Here is a 23,011-nt window from a genome sequence, read left to right on the forward strand (position 1 = left end):
GGCTATGGCTGCCAGGATCGGAGACTAGTGCCAATCCGCTGTGTTGGCGTGGAGAAGCCTTATTTGATCCTGGATCTTGATGGTTCATAGCTTAAACCACACTTGCCACAGTAGCAATAGGAATGTTGCATTGATGGTAATGATGGAAATACAACCATGTTTTACGAAGCAAAAGGCAAAGAATCAACAGCGTCGATACGTATCCTTTGCCAATCCTTGATCTCCCTCTCTACTGGTAGACTGTTCTCGTATTTCAGTGGCAATATTTACTGGATCAGGGCTAGGTACTGCTGCTTACAAGCAACTATTGACTTGATTAGGAAATAGTGCTCGTACGATACGCTCTGCCTTAATTCGTGCTATTGATGTATGCTAAAGAGGAATAAAAATGCGATTGCCGCATTTCTGCATTTCTGCAAACAGACAAAAAGGGGGTCGTTGATGTTGAGGCTGATCCTATCTCGCGTAGCCCAGTCCGAGGCAAGTGGTTTATGATTCATCCTCAATCATCATTAGCAGTCTCTTCCATGTATATAAAGAGGCAGATGCCCCCAGCTCGTCCATTATCAATGTCCTGGTCGCTCATCTCGTAACCAGATCAGCAATTGTCACTTTGCCTTTCTATCTTCTACCTCTCTTCAAGTCATTAGACAACACACATAGATATCAACCATGCACTTGATCAACATCCTCCTTTGCCTGGCCAGTGCTGCCTCAGCGGCCAATGCTGCTCCAGTAGCCAGTGCCCCGGGCAGCAATTGTCGAGACAGCGGCGTCTGCGCAGGCATCGAAGCTAGCCTGAGCTCTGCCATTGCACAACTGAAAGAAATGGACCAGCACCAGCGATTCTCGGACGGACAGCACATCACTTGCGTCGACACGAACAGCGAGGGCAGCTCTTCCCTCTGTCTCTCTTTCCAGGGCACCGGTCGATCATGGAGTGTCTTCCAGGCTGCCTGGTTTGCTCAGTCGCTGATAGAGAAAGGCTGTCAGGCGTGTGGAAGCCTGTCCCTGGGCTCTGATCACAAGCACGGAGAGCTGACCTCTAGCGTTATCTCCAAGCCTGCTAGCGGTCTATGAGCCTCCGAAGCTCGTGGGATGGACACGGTTTATTTGGGTTCAAGATCTGAAAAGCAACTAGGGACGAAACAATAATAACAGGGGGGGGGGGTGCATGAGATGCGCAGGTTGTCACTGTTGTGTGGCTTCGGAGATGATTTGCCCCTTGTAAGAATCCTGCGAGAAAATCCCGTTGCCATTGCAGGCAGCCCGCATGGAACGATGTGGCAGTGTGCAACATGTTGCCACTTTTAGCCTACGGTAAGAGTCTGCGACTTTATTCGGAGACTTTGGACCGAACGTCCTCGGAGGCTTTGAGCTGCTAGCTGTTGAGAGGAAACCTTACGAGTAAGCATTTTGGGCGTTTTATTCGGAACAAACGGATTTTGCAGGACAGAAGAGTTGAATCTTTTGCAAGCTGTACGGTTAGCGTTGGGGAGTTGGGAAAGGGCGGGCACGAGAGGCGTTTATGTAATTGCTTAAAGATTGAGGAATTCAAATGGATGGAAGGTATGAGTTGCAGATGATTTGTTGGTGTCTTATCACGAAGGCTATGACACAGACAATAAACGAGTATTGAATAGAAACATGAAGTCCTCAAGGTTTTACTTCAAATGTTGTGTGCACAACCAGAAATAAGCTACAGGCTGTACCTGGCCTAATGGCCCTTAGCGGACTTGCTGGCGCTGCCACTACTGTAGAATGCTGTGCCTAGCGCCACCGGGCTAACCTTAGTCTCGTGGTCAACAAAGAGGGCGGTGAATATCAGCAGTGCTGGATGCCTTAAAGTGGCAATACAAGACAGTATATATGGAAGAAACAGAGAACGGAATTTAAAAGACAGATGGATCAAGAAAGAAGCATGAGTGATTTGACGATTTGTAACTTTATATTAGTGGTGTTGTCAACTTTTAAAAGTCCCAAGGTACAAAACATCATTGTGCCACTAAACAGCCACACCCGTCATTACCAGCCGATGCCTAAATGAACTGCATCCCTAGAATACCAACTGCTTCAACAGCCAAATGCTTTGTTTTAGCAGCGTGCATGAAAATCTCTAGGCCTATCAGGAAGGGGAAGAATATAGCAGTGGTGTAGTAGGGAATATGTTACCGGGTATTTAAAAAAAAAAGAAAAATGGTGTAAAAAGCTTGACCCTCGCCGCTCTCAGATCAGCCACTGTCCCGCACATGGCCCAAAAACCTCCCCTTGCGTTGTCTCCCGCTCGTTTTCTTTGTTAAACACAATAGCAAAGAACAAGCCAATCACAACTGTCCAACGCATCTTTCTTGCCGAAATCTATGTCAACGCACATATCTATAAGTAACTCCCCGCAACTTAATTAGTAAAAAGCCATCAACGCGCGTCATTATACCGCGCCAACAGCCTCATTTTTCTTATCCTTATGCAGTACGACCCAAGAGAAATGGACCCTCGCCCAAAGTGTGAAATGCCAACTCCACGCAAGAGTAGGGCTCGCTCACACCCCTCTCGGCTGCTATTTCCAGGTCTGCCCTCTTTTAGCAAAATTTACCTATTCTACCTAGTATTCTTAATGTGGCGCCTTTTCCCGCAAGGCTTTACGGCATCGCGTGATGACGTAGGTACATGCAGCTTCAAAATTGCTGATAACCAATAAGCTCACATGACGCTTCCAAACGAGCAAAACTTTGAGACTCGGCCCCAGCCGGATACATCACGAGGTGTGGGACGATAGAATGGTGCCTTTTTTTCAACATTTCCCAAAACTTTGGCTTTTCATGCTATGCATTCATGTATTTGTGCTACTCTAAAATAGGTAGGTAAATCTGCGGGCAGTCTGCAGTAATAGCGAACAAAAGGGAGCTGTGGTGATAGAAGCCAGGAGAAGTGAAGTGCTACTGATGGTCAAATAGGAAAAGAAAATAACGAGGGAATCAGAATAGAAAGAAAGATGTTCATAAATAATCCATCAAAATGAGAAGAAGAAGAAAAAAACAAAAAGGGCATTTGTGCATGCCCAAAAAAGCGACAAAGGAGAATGTCATAACCCAAGATATCCCAATAGCCCATCATTCATAATAACACAGGACAAAAGAAAGAAAAAAAAAAAAAGCTAAGAAACAAGGCTACAAGTGTGAAGCGCTGTCTGGTCTATGAGCGAAGAAGAACCAAAATACGTCAGTGCAAGCCTTCTACTCTAAGCCAAAATCCCTTTACATACCGAAAAGTAAATGAAAAAAAACCAAAAGTATTACAGCCATCGCAATCTCTCCTGTTGGCAGCATGATCGATGTGATTACACAAGCAATCTCAGGTTTCGCAGACTAGGAAACATAACAACAGAGAGACGTGGTAGAAGATACGAGGTGCAGGGACGTAAAAGACTTAGATCATCTCGTTTCGCCGTAGAATGTCTTCATATGCAGCCGCCTTCTCTTTGTAGGCCTTCATCTTCTTCGTCCGCGTCTCCATCAGGTCGTAAATGTCGTTGTAGCGCTTCAACAGCTCATTGTAGCGAGCATACCAGTGGCGGTAGTGGTACTTCCACGTGTCGGCCTCTGCAACAAGCTCAGACACACGACGGCTGAAGCTCTGGTCGATCTGCCGAGACAGGCTGCGGTTCTTCTCTCGCAGAGCGGCATTCTCCTCTCGGAGTGCCAAGTTGTCGGCCTCAAACTTGGCAGCCTTGTAGCGCAGTCTGTCTTCCTCGCGGTGGTGCTTGAGGGAGCTGTCGCCGGTCTTGTCGATGCTGCGACGCAGAGCCTCATTCTCGATGGACAGGGAGGCGATCTGCTTCTCGAGACTGGGGACGACAACCACGGCGAGGCGCTTAGCCTCAGCGTGGGACGTGGTCTTGAGGCGGTTGTTCTCGTCCACCACCGACTTGTTGATCTCTTCGAGCGTGCGCTCCTTTGCCACGAGGGAGTTCCATTCGTCGAGGCTGACTTTGATGTAGTCGATCTCACGGACTCGGTCTTGGTGTCCGGCGTAAGAGCGCGATCTCTTGACGGACACAAACTGCTGTCGCCCCTCCGGCGTGGTTTCGACAAACCACCGCTTGGTCATGGTGTCGTTGTTGTCGAAGGTCTTGCTCTTGTAGTTGTCCAATGCTGGCGTTGATGTTGTTTAAAGGTTCGTATGGGTAGTAGAGTGTCGAGTAAGTTGTGTACTTGAGAGTGTTTGGTCGAGGCAATGACGGTTGGGATATTCGACGATCAGTTATGTTAATGAAGAAAAGATGATAATGGTGTGTATTCACAAGGTCAGGGGATTCAGATAGATAAAAGTAATATGGTTGGGACAAGAAAAGCTGTCATATGAGTATGGGGTAGGATAGAGTATATATGCAAAGTGTCTCTGAAATAGCCCCAAGCAGCTTCGGTATGATTGCAGGCTACAGAGCCAAAGCAGCCACTCGGTCAGTCCAGGTGACTAAAAGCAGACAGACACCACACGCTTGTATCCGATATGATGATGGGCCCCCAGCCACAAAACAAAGGCAGTGAGTGTTCAATAGTGTGGATCTATATAAGCATCCTCCAGAAATAGGACTTTTCCTGTTGGAAGCACATGGAAGAGCACGTCAAAAAATGGCATGGTCTGGGGCGGGAAGACACACACGATTCACAAAAAGTTGAAATGCAGGGCTTTGCGCAACGGGAGATGACCACCATCAAGAGATGTGGCGTGAGTTAGTGAGGTGGCTTGCGCAGGAAGCCGTCAACCAGGGATGCGGACGTTAAGTCTGATGAGCGTAGGGGGTTGATAATGACATGGTTGCTCTGAGCTGTGATGACTTATTGTCAAGTCCTGGGGAGAAGATGGCAGAGTATATGAGAAAGAGAAGACGTAGAGCACGAGGCGGAGTCGCCTGACGAGTCACCAGGGATCCGCCATTTTAAAGAGCGAGAGAGAGAGAGAGAGAGATGTGAAAAATAGGATTCAATAAAAGCCTGCTAATATTAGAACTGCGTTGTGAAAGAGAGGCAAGGTGAAGAAATACAGAAGGGGAGGGACAAAGCAAGATACAGGATCAAGCATGGACAAAGCAGCCTTCCACTCGAGATGCCCAAAAGCATCCTTTTTCTTTCATGTGCAAGACGAACTTTTGTCATTTCTGCACCTAAAAAAAGAGAGTTAAACGGTCAAAGATGGATGGCCCTGAACTCGACCAACACATGCTCAACACCAGGTGGCTGCAGCACAATAAGCGCGGCATGTCGTGCGTGCAGTGGCGGCCGCAGCGGAGCAGCAGAAGCGACCACTGCAGGCACGCTGCAGCTCTCGGAAGCCCGATCGCCGGTATCGATACCTGCAGCGTCCAGCATTGGCCGCGTTCCTGAGACGATGCCAAAACCCCAGCAGCTGGGAGGCAGCTGGAAGGATGAAGACGCACAAGATGGTGGTGTGGAACCAGGCCTATGTTCTGTATCTAAGAGAAAAAGGCGTCAAATGTGGTAGGGCTGCCAGACGACGAGCGTGGCTCAGGCGACGCGGCCCGTCCACAGGGAGTGTCAGTTGACCCCCTCGTCGCCGTGGCGGCCCGGCACTGTGCAGGTGTCCTATTCCGGCAAGGCCTGCAGGCGAGCTGCCGCTCCGACAGGTGCACCGGCGCCGTTTGCCACTGTGCGGCGGGGGTGCTGCAGGCGGAGCGCGCACTGTGCCGCTACAGGCTGGGCGCATTGCAGTGCTTCTGACCTGCATACACGCGCGTCTGGCCTGGCGGACTGACCTCGCTGCGCGTGCGACTTTGGGCGGGAGGCCTGGATGAGGTGCGCTAGCAAAAGGTAAAGTTCGTCAGTACGCCGAGTATGTCATCCCTCGTTTTGAGCCGCATTCTGCTGCTCCTCTTTAGCTGCAGCCTGGCTGGCGCTATAGTTCTACGATTTGATGTTCAGCGCTTGATGTGCCTGCGCCACAGCCCACGGCCCCCCCCGCTAACTGATAGACCTGAACATCATTTCCATCGCCTGCTTGACGCTTGGCTCCCGCTTTGCGGCGGTGCTGATGCGAACCAAGCTTGGAGCTGAAAGACTATGTACACGCTAGGCCTTGAATCTCGAACTTATGGCTTGCGCTGGGCCATAGGCAGGGCTTTCTTCTGGCGCTGCTGAATCTGCATCAGACCCTTATCGAGCCGCCAGGAATAATAAGCGAGCATGCAGAACATGCTTGTCTCTGGCCCTGGTCTCTCTTGGCTTTCTGATGTCTCTTGCTTGCATCTTCAGATGTAACTACTACTTACATGTCGTTTACTTACACGAACGTACTAATCAACCAGAGACAAGCATCGTCTCATCAGCAATCCTATTGTCAACGCCATAATGGCAAAGAAAGCCCAAAGAAGAAAGCCAGCTCGTCGAATCCGCCTCGCGCTCCCATACTAGCAGATGTCATAAAGAGTTCATGTTACACACATGCATTCATTTCGTACTAGCTCCTCTCTGTCCTAACAATCTTCACCACCACCACGTCACGCTCCAAATGAGAAGAGGCAACCCACACCTCCACCAACTCACCCAACAAGTTGTCGATTTCGTAATCCCTCTGCTATGACTCCTTCCACCTTAGGCTCTCGCTTCTTCCAGCAAACCTCCTAGGGCCTCGCCGTTAGGCCATCTCTACTTTCGCATGTCACTTTTTGTATCTCTGTTACTCTTGTATGTTATCTGTCAAATACGTAACCTGAAGTTGGTGTCGTCCCAATATCAGCTCGTCGACAGGACTCACATAGACGCCGAAAACGGCGGCAACCAGCCAATCACGGCGAGGTGGCTGCCTGAGAGCCTTCTCTGAGAGCCTTCTTCTGATCATCAGATTTTTTTTTCTTTCATAATCATCATCATCTTCTTCTTCTTCCTGCATCTTTTCGTTTCTCTCCTCTTCTACAACGGGCAGTCCGAAAGTTCTGAACTATTTATGGCCTCGCTCTTACCAGGAAGACACACACTGGATGATAGGCATCTTTTATCACGAGGACAGCAGCAGACATTGCGCATGTATCAATACCAGCAGGCAGCTATGCGACGGCTTGTTGTTGGCTTCTGTCCTCAGCCAAGACTTGCATAACTAGAAACTCTTGGCTTACGAAAACCAGTTCGGCTGGAAGGATTCATTTACTCTTCCCCATTACGACTTGCCCCTCTTCATTAAAGCTATCTTGGACTTGCTCCTTGAATATAGTAGACTCGCGAATACGAAAAGATGGTACCTTTGTTTTTCCTGCCGCCATCAATATAGACAAGGACGCTGAGCTTCGTAATCGGGCTTGTAAGACAAAAGATGTTTATCGGGAACCCCGACATCTGCTGGCGCCGTGTTCTAGACTCTCCAAGGTAGAACGATATAGCTATTAATAAAACAATGAAGTGATTAATGAATATCCCTCGCCTCGAGAGGAAACCGTTTCTGATAAGAAAAATTTGGCCCTTTATTTGCTTCTGGCACAAGCCCTCGCATGATAAGAATTTCGTTTCTAATTAGAGATATCCAGCCCGTCTCCTTGCATTCGGTATAATAGCTTTGCTAACTCGGCTGAATAATTCATAAAAGTAAAATACACCAGACTGAGATCAAGTAGAAATCTTTCTCGTAACTAAAGTACTTGAGAACCAACGTAAACAAAACTCAGGCAGCTTGCGTAAAGCATCATCACAATTTAACAAGAGATATTTAGTCTTTTGCTAGCAACAACATCAAACCGAAGCTTACTTACCTTATGCTATATGCCAAAAGGAACTTTACGGAATGGCAAAAGAGCTAGGCAGGCTGCGGATAACACGGCCCTTCTACATCGCCAAATACCCATGAGCAACTAGCACAAGAGGCACATCAACATCACATGCACCAGAAAGGCCCAACTCCAAATTCAATATCTTTTATTCTACCCTACCATATCAAGTATAACCGACTTGCTTGGAAAAAACTCGCTCGTAACCCTGGTAGCTATCCATCTGTGGTATCATAAGTCCTCCCACTTCCCTTCTCCGCCACAAGCAAAAAAAAAAAAAAAACTCAAGAAAAAAAAATCCATATTGCCGCTTCCTTCTTCCTCTGTGCAAGCTCATGTAAAAAAAGTAAAGCCCATATATACATACACCTTTTCACCATCCTCTCAAAGACGCTGAACAGGGCTGAATCAAATTCCGAGCCTCCGAAAACAGCCTCCCACTACTCTCTCGCAAGTGAGCTTCTCTCAAGCTTGCTCATATAACACAAAACGATATATGTATATAGGTAAGGCATATATACACTAAAGAAAATAAAAAAGAACACCAACCGGCTTTTTATGAAACGCTTTCAAACGAACCATCCTCAAAGAGCGCCATGGCTGAAAGAAATGGGGGAAAACCCAATATTGATTAAGCCTGTCATAGCCTTTGAAAACACGATTGAACCAGTCATTCACACAGAGCCGGGTTATGAAGCCAGCGCCTGTGCGACAGCAGCTTGTAATCCTTCTATCAAAGCAGCTTCAGCAGCAGCCTCATCATTCTGAACCGCTACAGCCTCAGACATTGGCGCTTCCGGCGCTGACACAAATTTGTGTAGCTCTGTTTGCGCCGGCGTCGAAGGCTGCTGCGGCTGAGGTGAAAAAGCTGGTGCGGGCAAAGGCGGAGGAGGGGTCTGGATGTGCTGGGAGAGCTGAGTCGGCGTTGGTGTGGCAGCAATTGGTGGGGGAGGCGAAGGATGGGATCCCATTCCGTTTGAGAGCTGCATACTGGCAATCGGCGTCTCAGGCCGACTTGGCGTCGATTGTTGTTGTTGATGTGGGAGTGCTGGTGAATGAGCCGGTAGAGTAGGGGGGGAAGACTGCGGCTGTGAATGGTATTGTTGTTGAGATTGTTGGGGTTGTTGAGGCTGTTGCGGAGATTGGAGCGGTTGAGGCTGCAGTTGTGGCTGCGATTGCGGCTGAGACTGTGCAAGCGTCTGCGTGTGCGGCTGGGCTTGAGCCAGCGGTTGTTGAGCAGGTGTTTGGGGTTGAGCTTGTGTCTGGGGATGATGATGATGATGATGATGTTGTTGTTGTTGCTGTTGCGGTGAAGGCTGTATCGTCTGCGGCGTTGGCGTAGGCGTCTGCATCGGTGTCTGCGTCGGTGTCTGCGGCAGATGATGAGGCTGTATTGTTTGCGGTTGGGTCTGGGGTCTGGGGACCTGAGGAGGGAGCTGAGTTTGCGGTCGCGGAGGCTGAGGAGCTATCGCCGTTGGCTGTGAAGCAGCGTGTTGTTGTGCTGCTGCGTGGTTGTCGGGTCTGATTTGCGCCGTGTTGGGTAGAATCATCCCGCCACGGTTCATAGTAGGTGCTATGCTGGCTTGTGGTGTGGCTGTCATCGTCGCCGTGGGTGTCGTTTGGTGAAGGTGTGAGGCATGTTGTTGTGCTGAAGACGCTGATTGCGCCGCGCTGGCAGCCTGAGCGGGCGTTACTACACTCTGCCCTACCGCAGCCGCTACGGTAGCTGGTGGTCGGGGTTGATGTTGTTGAAGCTGTCGCTGCTGGTGTTGCTGAAGCTGATGCTGCGGGTGTTGATGGTGTTGCTGTTGTTGAGGTGGGTGTTGCAGTCCTCCGGCCAACGCCATGATGCCCTGCAGCTTAGCCTGCTCTTCCTCAGAGTTTAGTCGTGCCCTCTCCTCGGCCTCCTTCCTAGCAGCTTGGGTGGGAGCACGCGTCTTGAGCTCTCCCGTCACAGCCTGCAAGTAGTACGGCATTTCAGAGTTTGTCTTTAGGAAGAACAGCTTCAAGTTTCGTGCCTTGTCTTTCAGCTGCACTTGCGTCCGGTCTTTCAGAATATCGGATATAGTTCCGCTCTGGCCAAACAGGGTGAGGATCTGGCTCCAATGAGGGCCCTTGACCATATCGAGACCGGCCATAAGCGCCTTTTCCTCCTCCTGGGTCCAAGGTCGTCGAGTAGAGTGAAGTCCTTCTCTCCGCGTATGCGCCGACGACTTGGATAACGCTGCCTGGCGAGCTTTGTCGTATAAAATGGCGCTAGGAAACGTCTGATTTGGCGGCAGGTTATCGGGGGTCCCAGCAGGTTGTTGAGGCTGCTGCTCTGGGGGTGGTTGAGCCGAATATGAAGTATAGTAAGGGTGATGGGATTGGTGTTGATGAAGATGGCTCAGATAAGGTGATTGTGCTGCCATGGTTTCGGCTAAGTAATTGTGAGTAAATTTCTCTCATTTATTAATTCATTCGCAAAAGGGGGGCTTACCTGTGCTCTGGGGTACTGTAGGTTGGTAGGGAACAGCAGACAGGCCGTTGAGGGTCGTTTTGACATAATTCGACGTGCTCTCCGCTACCAGTGCCTCCAGCTCCTTATAATCCGAGATGAGATCCAGCTTGGGAACGCTAGGTTGAGCAGCGGCTGGTGGTGCTGGTGTTGTTGCTGTCGCAGCTGATGGTGCTTCTGAAGTCGGCTCGCCATTGATAGCCTCCACTGGCGTCTCGGTGTTCTCAGTCGTCGTAAGAGGCTCTTGTGTAGGTGTCTCTTCCGTCAGGCCAGCCAGCGCATTCTGCACCAGACCAGATGTTGTCTTCTCGAAGAATGACGAAAGGTCGTCCAGATCCAGTTCACCGTCGCCCGAGCTGCTCGGTATCGCTTCTTGATTCGCAACGTCGTTCAGCAGCGCCGAGATGCCTAGCTTTTCTCCAATCTCCGTCATAGATGCGAGCGTTGTCTTAACATGTGCCGAAAAGCTCTTTAATACATCGCCGGTGGGAAACTTGTCCTTCAGGGCGCCTGGTTCTTTATCCTTTGTCTCCTCAATAAGAACATCTCTCCGTGACTTGACCGCGGCCAATAGTTCTTGCTGAGAAGACGAACTTGACTCGCCGTTTGTCGCTGCCGGCTCTTCTAGGCCCTCCATCATCTTAGACTGTATAGTCTCTCCTATTGATGATTTATCTGCGTCCGGTATTAAAAGTGATTCGATTGTCCTGTGAGTCTTGATTCCGAGGTAAAGCTGAGAGAGGCCGGGAGATAGCTCCGACAGATGACATCGAAACACGGCATTGAAATGCGTAACGGCCGCAGCGAACGAATCCAGTCCCCCCTCGACCAACCACGTCCCAAACTTTGCAATGTTGGCCAATTCCAACAAGGTGCGGGCTTCTGCCTCTTGTATTTCCAGTTCATCGGCCGACAGCACCTGGCCGTCTGAGAAGAGCTGCCACGTCGCATCGAAAGATCGTTTTAACCGGCCGTACGAGCGTCCATAGCCCGAGTCTGCATCTCCCGCTAGCTTCGACATGTCGTCAATGGGCTGCTGTAGCAATATAAGTAGTAATGAAAGCGCCTATGGCAAGAATTAGCCTCTTCTAATAGCATATACAGGCCATTGGAGAAGGCCAAAGGTAATATCGGCGCAGCATCGACATACCAGATTGCCCAGCGCATGCGTGTTCGCAATGCGCACGTACTTCTCCGGCTCCGACAAGAACGATACGGGAGCCGGTCGCGCATCGGTTCCATGCGCGTCATCCACGTCCATGGGATCGCTGCCATGCGCCTCTTCTGGCTCCACGTTGAATCTGCTGACCAGGTCGCCAACATTGGAAAGCGCATTCTGCACCAGCAGCGCCAGTCCATCTTCAAGAGAAGACTCTTCTTCTGTGGTAGGGTTCTCTGTTTTGGGCCTTTTGGCCTCTTGCTCAGGCTCCTCGTGGTTGCCCTGCGTTACATCTTCGAATGGGCGCTTTGACGCGAGCTCGGCGAGAATGCTAAAGTCGAGGCCCTCGAGGCCTGTCGGTTCGTGCTCGCGTTCCTGCTTGATCTCTGTTCGACCCGAAAGATGGAACCCATACGTCAGTTACGTCTCTCTCTTATTGTTCCTCGCCCATGTTTCGCATTGCTGATAACAGGATCAAATCCCCCATCTTCGGCCATGCATCATCCTCTTACCTCTTGGAGAGCCGCTAGGCGCTGCTTGCAGCTGCGCCGGCTCAGCCATCGTGCCAATTGCCTCGACAAAGGCTCGTCAGGGGAGCATCTGCAAGTCTCGTTGCCAGTCGACCAAGGAGCTTCGGCGGCAGCACAAGGGAAGTTGGGCGGGGTTCGCGAGAATCGGTTCGATCGAGGCTCTTTCGCAAACTACAAGATCCAGACGGCGTTCGCAACCGATCTGCCAAATGCGGGATGATGGCGGGCGGTCGGCAGAAATTTTGCTGAGTCAGTCAAGCACCGATGCCCTTATTTCTTGCCCCAAAAAGCAGCTGCTCAGAGATACACAATGGGCACAGACTAGGTGGCCGGAAATTTAATTGAATGTCAAGAATTCAAAAATGGCCAAAAAGGTTGAGTAGCGGAGCAAGGCTGCCGTGCATCGATAAAAAAATCCTTATCCTAGCTTCTAGCCAGTAGCAAAATAGCGTGCAACGGTCACTGTTCGATTTTTTTTTTTAAGAGGCGGAATGGCAAAGCACTCATTGGACCGTTTTCGGTCGCTACGATAAGGCTTTGGTGGGTAAAGCCTCTTTTTCCTGCGCCTACGAGAGTGTATTGTAGAGGGAAAATTTTAGCAGTAGCGACACAGGCTTGCTTAGATTGACGTCTTACATAAGACAATGGAGATGTCACTCTGCGTTTACATTGTTCTCCAGGGCCCTCTATTGTGTATTGCTAAGACATATTGCCTTTTCAATGGATATCCGTTACCATCTTAGATAGTTGCTCAATCATGCTTTAGTTCTATTGATTCATGTCAATATTTATCTGAATGTCTACACTTGTTGCCTCCTCTCTAAGAAGTTCTCTTTATACGGTACTCCATATTGCTCTTGTTATCATTACATCAGAAATGCGGTCCTTCTTTCCAGTTAAAACTCACTTATAGTCCATAGTTACGCCAATAATCATGCTTGACACGCTAGAAATAATGAATGCTATACATAAAATCTCATCATTAGCCTTTAACCGACCCTACAAAAGCAATCCTGCTAATCTCTCATCGCCATTCCTGATATCCCTACAAAAGCAGTCCTATTAGATACTTACTTGAAAACATCAGAAAAACATCATGATCGACAAATCTCAATGCCAAACTCACACCCGCACTCCCTGGGGCTCAAACCCCCACCGCTACGACTACCGCCTCCGCTACCTCATGATGGGCCTCCTCTGTGTCTGCGTTCTTGCCGTCTTCATCGTCAGCCTCGTCATACTCGGCGACCGCGCCCTCAAAAACTACCAGATCGTTTCCTCTGGCGACGAAAGCCCCACGATAACGGTTGGGCCGCCCTTATCAACTCCTTATAACGCCACTATTACGAATTCTGTGGCAAACGTTACCACATATAACAAGAGCGGCAGGATTACATGAGTTTTACGGATTGAGGTATGGGAGGGCTGGGAGACAAACAGCTGTGCAAGGCAGCATAGCCCAAGAGTGGTCACAAGCAAAACAATGAGCTGGCACGAAGAGACAATTGGTAACAAGGTTTGTAAACATTAAAGGTATCACAAGAGCACTAAAAGTAAGGCCGTTGACAGCTGATGTACAACATATCTTCATGCATTAATATAAACACCGTCATGCCCCGTTACGTGGCACATGTCATGCAAAACGTCTCTCCTCTCCAATCATAGAAAGTCATAAAAAGAGCATTAAAAGAAGCAACAGTGATTTTTCTGCGTTCCTCTCTCGCCTCGCACCTTCCGCCTCTCGTCTCCTCTCTCCCCCTTGAGTAGACCAACTGTGCCCTTTATAAACAAGATGGCACAAACGCAGATAGCCATAGTAGCCAATAGGATTGGTCCAGCTTGACCAAAAGATCCATCTTGTTGCTGTAGCCATTTGAAATATTAATAAGCGAAGAAGAAGAAAAGCAAGATATTAGATGGGTATCTGATATTAAGTTGGCAATACAAGTCCCGGAGTAACATCATATGATCTTACAGCAGGATCGCAAAGGCGAGAACGGCACTGACAAGGCCAGCACCAAATACAGTGGGCCGGTTGTCCGCAGCAGCTCCTTTTTTAGAGGTTGTCGTAGCTGCGCTTGCGCCAGAAGTGGGAGATCCCGATCCATCAGTAGCAGTTGATGGCGGAGGGGTGATGGTCATCATGCTAGTCACGACACTCCCCGAGCTGTCCGTAATAGTTTCCGCGGTGATGACTGCTGTGAACGTATCGGTAGGTGTAGATGTGTCTGTGCCCAGAACCGCCGTAGTGGACTTGGGGCTCACAGCGAGTATCTGGCCCAAGGTAGGCAGTTTGACATCGCCGTCAACTTCCCACCAGCTGCCAGCAGAAGACTTGGGGCAGGCTCGGGTTGAGACACTGTCGGGGTCATAGGCGGATTTTTGGACGCCAGATGGGCTGATGGTCGCCCACTTCGACTTGAGGTTGGGAAAGTCGGGCGACTTGGGCTGAGGAGTGCCTTTGCGCAAAAATCCGCCCTCGACATTGGGGCCAGCTGGTTGGTTGGGTGGACCGTAGGTAATGATGCCGTACGAGTTTTCCTCCTGAATCCATTCGTAGACGATGGAACCGCTCCAGTCATTCACCATCTCCTTGCCAAAAACAGCATCCTGGTCATCCCAGAGGCGAGGACCGGGAATGATGCATCCAGTCTCGGAGAAGAAGATGGGAACGGGAAAGTCCTTGGCGTACTCTTCAAGCTTATTGTAAGTGGACCCAACATAGGTACTGGGGTCGCACCACGAATAAGAGTTGAGGGAAAAGAAGTCGACAATCTCAGACGAGTTGCCACCACAGGTGAGATAGTCCTGAAGCGCAGGACGGAGCTCCAGGATATCGGCCGCCGAATAGCCGACGGGGATCTCACGATAGCCCTGTGCGTCGCGGTAGGCCTTCATATCACGGGCGGCAGCCTTGAGATAGGGAGCAGTGGGAGAATCATCTTTAGTAGCAATGTTCTCATTTCCAATGAAGAATCCCAAGATGTTGTCGTACTTTTGAAAGGTGTCCATCACCGCAGCATAGCTTTGGAATTTGTCCTTGTCCCAGTAGTTGTTGTCCTACAGGAACACAGTTAGCTAACGGTTCACAGCTCATTCAAAGGACAAGCAGAGAGTGCGCACAGGAAGGATGTAGGTATCGAACGTGTCCAGATCAGCAAGGACGTAAATGCCAGCATCGTCAAATGCCTGCATGCAGCCGTCATGATCAGCCGTGGCATTGACGTGGTAGACGCGAATGGTGTTTGCTCCAAGCTCCGACATGAGGCTGGCATCACGTTTGCACTGGGCAGTATCAATGAGGGGATCCTGAGGGACAAGCTGGTACGCAACGCCTAGCGATAAAATCTGTTAACATGATACAATAGATTCAACATGCGGCAATAATGCAGTTCATACCCTTGATAAAAAACTGCGATCCATCCTTGTTGAAGAACTTGTTGCCCACGACCGAGACCGGATCCAGGGCCACAACGAAGGATTTGGCGCCAGCGAGCGCAATCGCAGCAGAAGCCCAACGCATCGCGAGCGACGTCAAAGCAAATTAACGATTTGAAAAGAAAGGCGGTAGGGTATCCGAATCGCTAATCAAGAATCAAAACAACCAAAAAAGAAGTTGTCAATGCCAAATGAAGCTCATGCAAGAATCTGCACCCAAAAAACCCCAAAAAAAAGGTCTGAGGCTGATAAGAAAATCTCGTCGCGCACGACCCAAAAAAATCTCAAAAGCAAGTCTTTCGATTAAAGAAAGAAAAAGCGAGAGAGAGAGAGAAGAGAGAGAGAGAGAGAGAGTTTGGACGCGGTGCCACAAGGAAAACCCCCAAGGCGAGCGAAAAGGGGAGCGAGTGAGGAAAGTGACCGGGGCGGCAAGTCAACGAGCGAAGTTCGCAGGCGGCAACGTCAATTGCTCCTACAGCTGCCCGCCAGGTTCGTTTCGAAAGAGCGAATTCAAGTGATCGATCAGCAACGACGGATGGTGCTCCGTGATGCAAGAAAGAGCGGCTGGGCGAGGCTTTGGATAGATATTAATTATCTATCAGGAGAGGCGCTGATCCTCCGCAAAAAAAGAGCGATGCGAGGAAGGAAAAAGCGAGAAGAAGCTTGATGATAAGATTCACTGCTTAAAGCATCGTCCACATCCACACGCCAGGCTGGGGGAGCACCCATGGCCCCCCATAAATCTGATGGATTCAGCACGCTCTAAACTGGAAAAGAACAAGGTTGTTGCGGGATCGTATTTTTTACGGGTAGCTTCTCTCTCTCGCTCGCTCTCTTCTATGGCTTCTCTCTTATTGTTCATTTCACCTAGGTTGTTTTACCTCTTGTTGGCTGCCAAAATGCGACTAGCCGTTTCGACAATGAAGGATGTGGAGGCGAGCCTGTCGTTTTAGTTATTTTCATGGGGGTCACGAGGCTAGGCCGATGCGAATCTATTTCCTTTTTCCTATAGTCCATGTCTGTTTTTCGTGTTCCGCCACGCTTGCCAAGCCTAAAAGCAAATTTGCTTTTGCTTTGAGGAAGAGGAAGAGGAGCCCAAGAACCGCAGGTAAAGATGCTTGTTGTCAAGAAAGACAGAAAAACCCGCAGTACGACAAGCATGCCCATGTACAATAGGATCAGTGCATGAATTTCATGTCTCAGTGACGTGTCTTAGACCTCATCGCAGCTGCAGCATGACATCTTGCATCGCAAAAAAAAAAAAAAAAAAAAAAAAAAAAGCACAGCAGCAAAACAAAAAGGCGAAGACGCTCCAGTCCCCGCCAGCCAATGGCGGCTCCAAAAGTGCCAGGCCCAAGAGCAAATCAGACGCCGCCTCGTATAAGTTGCAATCCCACGCGCTTGGCACTAAACAAGTCTCTCTTCTACGGTATCCCGTCATCGACTGCTGCTCGGCTCTGCGATATTCCCGCAGCCAGGCACTGTCCAATCGCAGCCGCCGCGACAGGGCAGCCCATGCCTCTCTTATCCGGCCAACCAAGACGCTCAAAGTCCGGGGGTGGCTGCGCTGGTGCAGATTTTCGGCTGCCCCTGACATGAAGCTGGCGGCGCTAAAGCAGTGCTAGCTAGCGGAGTGTGCCTCATTTCAGAGCGCGGATTCGCGCGTATACGCCTGGGGCGGAATTGCAATGCCATTGATGTTATGCTACTGCCTGGGTACTACTAGTAGGTGTCTAGGTACAGTACTGTATATATCAGCCCACTGGTAAGCATCATAGGTAGCGAAAAGTAAATTATTTTTGACGTTTGCGTCTCACGTGGCGGGCTTGCAGGGCACGGATATGAAGTGGCTCTAAACGACAGCCATGTGGCTCGGATCATCCCGAGGCGTGCTGACGCGATGATCATTTCGGCGATAGTTGACTGCACCATTTGCGCGGGCAATATCAATACGAGCGTGGTTCATTGCTGAGTCGCTTAGAACCGCCGAGATTGGAAGCTAGACAGTTTACAGCATGCTGTGAAATAGCAGGTCCATTTGGTGTTACTAATCGACAGCTTCAGACATCATCTCACAAGTCTCTGAGTAAGCTACAGCATCAGATGATACAACAGTAATTACTGCCCTTGTTCAATGGCTTAGGGACTTAATAATTTAATGAAATAGGGACATTCGAGTGTTGCATTTGATCAATGGCATTATGACATTGAGGAGAGAGTATCTGTACAGCGGTATATCATTATTATAGCTCTAAACATCCATCAAATCATCGTCATCTTATGATGATGATGAGAGAATAAGAGAAGCACGCCAGCGCCCTTTCTCTATATCCTTTAACCCTGGTGCTTCATTTTCCCTACTCAATTCTTCTCAGCCTTCTCAGAAGATCCCTTCCTGCCAATAAACGTCTCCATCCCCTTATCCACACCCGCAACCCTCCTCGCAATCAGCTGCAATCCCACCGGCAGCACGTTATAAATGTCCACCCACCGCGCGTAAAACGGCATCGCCGCAGTCACGCCCTTGCCGCCATCAATCGCCGCCACAATCTCCTTGGTCACGTCCACCGGCTCCACCACGGGCGCGAAGAAGCTGTTGGGCGTCTGCACCCCGTAGAAGAGCGGCGTGCTGAGCTGGCCCGGCGTGACGAGGACGGTGCGGATGTCCGGGTGAGACTCGCGCAGCTCGGCCGTGAGGGACTTGTGGAGGGCCGTGAGGCCGGCCTTTGCGGCGGCGTAGTCGGTGAGCTGCGCGGCACCCAGGTGGCCGATGACGGAGGAGACGTTGACAATGGTGCCGCCGCGACCGCCGCGGATGATGGCTGGGAGGAAGGTCTTGAGGCAGTAGAAGGGGCCGAGGAGGTTCGTCGAGATGCTCGTCTCAATCTCATCGACGGACAGATCGAGCAACGACTTTCCGACCACAATGGCAGCGTTGTTGATGAGCACAGTAGGGGTTCCGAGCTGTTGGTGAGAGTTCCAGTTAGTCACGGCATATCTTTCTTAAGAGCAAAGCATCAATACTCACATCCTTTTCAATCTCAACCGCCGCCTTGGCTACCTGCGCCTTGTCGCTCACATCGCACTTGTAGTACGTGACGCCCCTCGCCTCGGTATGCTCCATCTGGTTGACGTCCAGCACGGCCACGCTCGCGCCTCGCATGCCGTAAACCTCGGCAATCAGCATGCCCAGGCCGCTGGCGCCGCCCGTCACGACAATCACCTCCTCGCTGAGGTCCACCTCGCGCGGCCGGCCATGCGCAACAAACTGGTTGGCGGCGCCGGCGATCCAGCACAGCGAGATGAAGATGGCCCAGGCAAACGCCGCAATCATGGGCGGCGCCTCCCACTTGGTCGTCTGAGCGCGCAGGCAGAGCGGGATGAGCCAGCAGATGAAGGGGTGGAAGATTGTGATGTTGAGGACTTTGAGAATGAGGTCGACGGAGAGCGGCGCGAACCACGAGTCGCGCTGCGGCGGGCGAGAGTAAACTGAAGGAGGCATTGTGAGGGCTCCTTTTGGATGTATTTAGCGATGCCGTCGCTGAAAAGTGAGTGAGAGGAGTTGAATGAAATGCTGCAGTAGGGGGAATTGAAAGGATATCGATAACGATGCTAGAGTGGCCGCAGTGGAGGGTATCACATGAAAGAGCAGCCCCAAATCTACACCTCAAAGATAAAATCAATTTCAAAAAAATTGCCTGAAGAGAAGAAATAATAGAAGAAATGAAATGTCATTAAGCTTTGAAGAGAGAAAGAAAAAGAGGGATCAAAGACATTTTTATCTCCTCAGAAAAAATAAAGAACATGCCACCTAAAGTGACAATGACCACCTTCATGAAACAGTTTTAGCGCTCCCCCTTGGCTGTTTCGCGACGTGCCCCTAGGGGGCATCAGCCTTGCACGCCCCGAAGTTTCATTGGCCAGACGATCCTCTGAAATCACACTTGAAGATTTAGAGAGCGGGAAACGGGGAGACTTGAGATTTGGTAAGCGGAGATTTTGGGGGGTGAAACGCTCTGGCCCGCGTTTGAGCTTCCTGCGCAAAGAAAGGTTTATTTGTTTCACGTTACGGTGATGGTGAGCTTGGGATTTTGTTGAGCGCTCTCCTTGGTATGGAGTTAATCTCGTTAAATCGTTAATATTGGAGATGCTGTAAAAATATGCAGAGTAGTGCTGTACAAAATGTCCTGTGTGCAAAATCATGTCCATGCTTCAGATGATGTCGTGATATATACCCAGAGCAGAGTCAAGTCTCTCTATCCATGCCGTCGTCACAAAATTCATACCTCACCAGCTTCCTGTATTTCGTACACGTACAATCCATCCAATTCATCCCACAGAGCTGGCTGATATATTCCCCCAGCATCATCATGTCGTAGTCAAACATCACCACCCCTTTGTAAACTCCGTCTTCTTCCTCTTCCTCTTCTCCAAATGCGCCCGATACTTGCGATTCTCCTCCTCCTCCCACTCCCTCTCCCGCTGCGACACCTTCTTGCTCCATTCATGATAGCCCGGATCCCGCGCGACGCCCTCCACGCGCCACCTCTGCGGCGGCTTGATCCCCAGCGCGGCCTTTTGCTCCCACACCTGCTTGCCGCGCCGGAACCACCGCTGCTGCCGGTCCTCCTCCTCCATCGACGACGGCCGCCAGTGGCTCTTGATGATCCTGCGTATGGCCTCGCTCGAGACTTGAAACTTGTCTGCCAGGGCCTCCGTCGTGTAGATTTCGGGGAACTGGGCGTTGAGGGCGCGGATGCCGGCGAGGGCGTCTGGGGAGAGGCGTTTGCGCGGCTGCCAGCCTTCGGGGAATTTCTCTTTGAGGGCTGCTTTTTGGAGCTGCCATGGTTCTTGGTTCTTGCGCCTTGATGTGGGAGAGGCGTCTGCGGAGTCTGCGACTGGTGAATCTCTGGATGTCGATACAGCTTTTCGCTCTCGTCTTGCTATTGATGTCCTGTCGTGTGATTCATCCTTCTCGCCCATAGATGACTCTGCGTGATTCGAAGCAACAGCCCTTCTGTCTCTATGCCTATCCTTCTTCACCCGGGTTCTCTCAACTGGCTGCTTATCCGTCCCGACATCTCCACGCAGAGGTGTCTCGCCCAAAGGTTTCGTCGTAGCCGCACGTGCATCTTCCACAACTGTGCCCGTTCCCTGCGATTGCGATTCCACCTCTTCAATTCTTTCCACAACTACCGCCGTGGCCCCTCCATCCTGTCTGTGAAATTTCGAAGCCTGAATTCCGCGACTCTGTCCAAACGCTGTCACGCGACGATGGAACTGCGCTGCTGTCGAAGCTTCCGGTCGATGAATCTGCGCAAGGCCCCGGGCAAACGTCCGCCATGCGGCTATACGGCACGAGCAACTCATTGTTCGAGAAACAATGTTTGGAAGCACGGCAAAAAGATGACAAAGCCGCCTTGCAAAATGAAAATAAAACAAAAGTCAGGGTACTATCAAGAGCAAGGCTGCATGCAAGAGGAAAAATCAATTTGGGTGGGGTTTTCGATGTGGGGCTTGCCACACTACAGCTTCTGGCGCGAATCTTCAGGGTCTGACAGCTCAGCGCTAGAAGCAACCAAGGATTTGCGATCAGCAAATATTTGACAAAAGATCACTATCAAAGTTTGAGAAAGAAACGGATACTAATGTACTTGAATGGTTGAATTCATTTTCACGACTTCCTAAAGTCGCGTAATAGCTACTAATATTGTGCCCATCCAGGTATCCAGCAATTGTTATGTATCAATTCAAAGACGGGGATCTTCTTGATTTGATCAACCAACTCCCTGCAAGGAGATAAAACCAGTTAAAAAAGCAAACAACCCAAACTCCAAACCCAAATTAGGATGATATCACGAGAATGTCCACAGGCTCTGTAAACCAATCTAATCATGCATCGTGTGTCCACCAACGCCGACCGACAACCTTCTTCCTGCTCTCCAAAAGAGTCAGAAAGTTCAGAAAGAATAACGAAACAAAGAAAAGTCCATCATGCCCGCTCATCGTATTAACACCGTCCAGGATATCATTTACAAATCGTTCATCAGCTCGACAGGAGGTCGCGCAGTTTGAGCCATGATGGGCTTGGCAACATCAAGCGGGCTCATGGCAATCGGCTCGTCAGTCATGTCCTCGACAAACACGGCGGGAATGCCAGGGCTGGTCTGCGCGTCAGGCTTGTAGATCAGAGTCGAGCTGCGACTCCGGGTGCCAAAGTGCGGGACGCCACCGTCGGTTGGAGTAACGGGCGAGTCGTAAACAGGAACTGGGCGGTGGTGCAGCTTAGCCAGAGCCTCAGCAAGGTCATCGGCATGGACCTGCTTGTTGGGCGCATCTTCCAGGCGCATCTCCCAGCCGTGAGGAGGGCTCGCGGGCGGTGAGATGAAGAAGAGCTTGCCGGCGTCGGGCAGTTCGAGATGCTCTGGCCGGACCTCAATAGGGGTGGGCTGGCCAAAGTAGAGTCTGATGCGCTCGCCCATGATGGCCTTTCCGTCCCAGATCTGACGAATGGCTAATGAGGAGTCGATGTCGAAGAAGGAGACGATGATGCGACGGAAGGATTTGAGTGGCGCAAACGAGTGGATGGGTGAGACTTTCTCGATGAGGCCGCGGATTTCTTGCAGGTTCTCGGGCAGGAAGATGTCGAGGTTGTTGAGGTTGGTGAAGAGGAGCGTGTTGGACGGAGGAGTGGGTGGGATCAGCGGCGGGAGGTCAGAGAGATCAAGGCTGAGATTGGACTTGTTGCGAGAAGAGGTGGAAGATGATCTTGAGGGGCGAGGCGTAGGCTCCATGGTGAAGAGCTGTGTGTGGTTGTGGTGAGGTGGTGGTGTTTGGTCGTTGAGTTGTTATAGCAACGATCGCCGATAGTATCGCGTCAAGTTGTATTATGATGAAATCGTCTTGTAGTTGTGTAGACGTGCTCTTTCGAGTAGATTGAATCTGGATTGTGTGATATGAAGCGAGAAGAGAAGCCAGAAACGAAGAGGAGCCACGACTCTTATAAAACGCCCCCCCAAAACTAGAAGGCGGAAAGATTGCAGAAAAGGTTAACAGTTGGCCACGGGACTGAGGCGGTACAGGATTGGCGCAGACGCTGCCGGTGGAGCCGCGACCTGGACCCAGGACCCAATGCTTAGCGCCTGCGGTCCCCCGTGCAGCGCATTGCAAAACGCACCGATCAAGTGGCTGGTGACTTGCGGTGCTTGCATCTCGCTATCGCAGCTGTTGGTTTTAGTGGGTGTCCCGGACCAGGGTGCAGGGAACAGCGGACCAATTCGTAGGTACGTGTAGGAGGGCAGTGCAGCCACTCCACGAGTAATGCTTGCGGGCGAACCTCGCAACTCAATCAAGGACGCTTAAAACTTTTTCGCCCGTAGCCAAGGGAAGTGAGTTGCCACCGCTTTGCCATGGGGGGCGCATTGCGTTGTGATTACCTGATTGTTCATGAGCCGGTGGCTAAGACGATGCTCGTCAGTATCAAAGCCACCGCATCCATTGCAGATTACAAGCATGCGCGTTTTGCTCTGCCGGGGCAGCTTTGCAGGCGCCTAGAGGGAATGTCACATGGCGAGCGGGGGTACATGAGTGCATTAGGGAGCTCCTTGATCCGGATA

General features: G+C 50.6%; 8 protein-coding genes across 8 annotated transcripts; 2 read left to right on the forward strand and 6 right to left on the reverse strand.

Annotated features, from left to right (window-relative positions):
- Positions 1–672: 672 nt before the first annotated feature.
- TGAM01_v208310 (hypothetical protein) lies at positions 673–1,080 on the forward strand (the record flags this gene model as incomplete). The annotated part of the gene is made up of 1 exon (XM_018807931.1): positions 673–1,080. The coding sequence occupies one exon, from the start codon at positions 673–675 to the stop codon at positions 1,078–1,080; it is 408 nt and encodes a 135-aa protein (XP_018658836.1).
- A 2,346-nt stretch (positions 1,081–3,426) lies between these two features.
- Positions 3,427–4,107, reverse strand: TGAM01_v208311 (hypothetical protein; the record flags this gene model as incomplete). Its single annotated transcript, XM_018807930.1, has 1 exon — positions 3,427–4,107. The coding sequence occupies one exon, from the start codon at positions 4,105–4,107 to the stop codon at positions 3,427–3,429; it is 681 nt and encodes a 226-aa protein (XP_018658835.1).
- Positions 4,108–8,460: 4,353 nt separating this feature from the next.
- TGAM01_v208312 (hypothetical protein) lies at positions 8,461–11,988 on the reverse strand (the record flags this gene model as incomplete). The annotated part of the gene is made up of 4 exons (XM_024550298.1): positions 8,461–10,190; positions 10,251–11,334; positions 11,419–11,813; positions 11,940–11,988. The coding sequence occupies 4 exons, from the start codon at positions 11,986–11,988 to the stop codon at positions 8,461–8,463; spliced, it is 3,258 nt and encodes a 1,085-aa protein (XP_024404955.1).
- A 1,065-nt stretch (positions 11,989–13,053) lies between these two features.
- Positions 13,054–13,356, forward strand: TGAM01_v208313 (hypothetical protein; the record flags this gene model as incomplete). Its single annotated transcript, XM_018807928.1, has 1 exon — positions 13,054–13,356. One exon carries the CDS (start codon positions 13,054–13,056, stop codon positions 13,354–13,356), a length of 303 nt encoding a protein of 100 aa, XP_018658833.1.
- A 572-nt stretch (positions 13,357–13,928) lies between these two features.
- Positions 13,929–15,480, reverse strand: TGAM01_v208314 (1,3-beta-glucanosyltransferase gel3; the record flags this gene model as incomplete). The annotated part of the gene is made up of 3 exons (XM_018807927.1): positions 13,929–15,017; positions 15,081–15,292; positions 15,357–15,480. 3 exons carry the CDS (start codon positions 15,478–15,480, stop codon positions 13,929–13,931), a joined length of 1,425 nt encoding a protein of 474 aa, XP_018658832.1.
- A 2,276-nt stretch (positions 15,481–17,756) lies between these two features.
- Positions 17,757–18,897, reverse strand: TGAM01_v208315 (hypothetical protein; the record flags this gene model as incomplete). Its single annotated transcript, XM_018807926.1, has 2 exons — positions 17,757–18,359; positions 18,424–18,897. 2 exons carry the CDS (start codon positions 18,895–18,897, stop codon positions 17,757–17,759), a joined length of 1,077 nt encoding a protein of 358 aa, XP_018658831.1.
- An 884-nt stretch (positions 18,898–19,781) lies between these two features.
- Positions 19,782–20,765, reverse strand: TGAM01_v208316 (hypothetical protein; the record flags this gene model as incomplete). Its single annotated transcript, XM_018807925.1, has 1 exon — positions 19,782–20,765. The coding sequence occupies one exon, from the start codon at positions 20,763–20,765 to the stop codon at positions 19,782–19,784; it is 984 nt and encodes a 327-aa protein (XP_018658830.1).
- A 662-nt stretch (positions 20,766–21,427) lies between these two features.
- Positions 21,428–22,189, reverse strand: TGAM01_v208317 (calcipressin; the record flags this gene model as incomplete). Its single annotated transcript, XM_018807924.1, has 1 exon — positions 21,428–22,189. The coding sequence occupies one exon, from the start codon at positions 22,187–22,189 to the stop codon at positions 21,428–21,430; it is 762 nt and encodes a 253-aa protein (XP_018658829.1).
- Positions 22,190–23,011: the final 822 nt, after the last annotated feature.

The sequence above is a fragment of the Trichoderma gamsii genome, assembly GCF_001481775.2.
Source record: "Trichoderma gamsii strain T6085 chromosome Unknown Scaffold_34.2, whole genome shotgun sequence".
Taxonomy (NCBI): domain Eukaryota; kingdom Fungi; phylum Ascomycota; class Sordariomycetes; order Hypocreales; family Hypocreaceae; genus Trichoderma; species Trichoderma gamsii.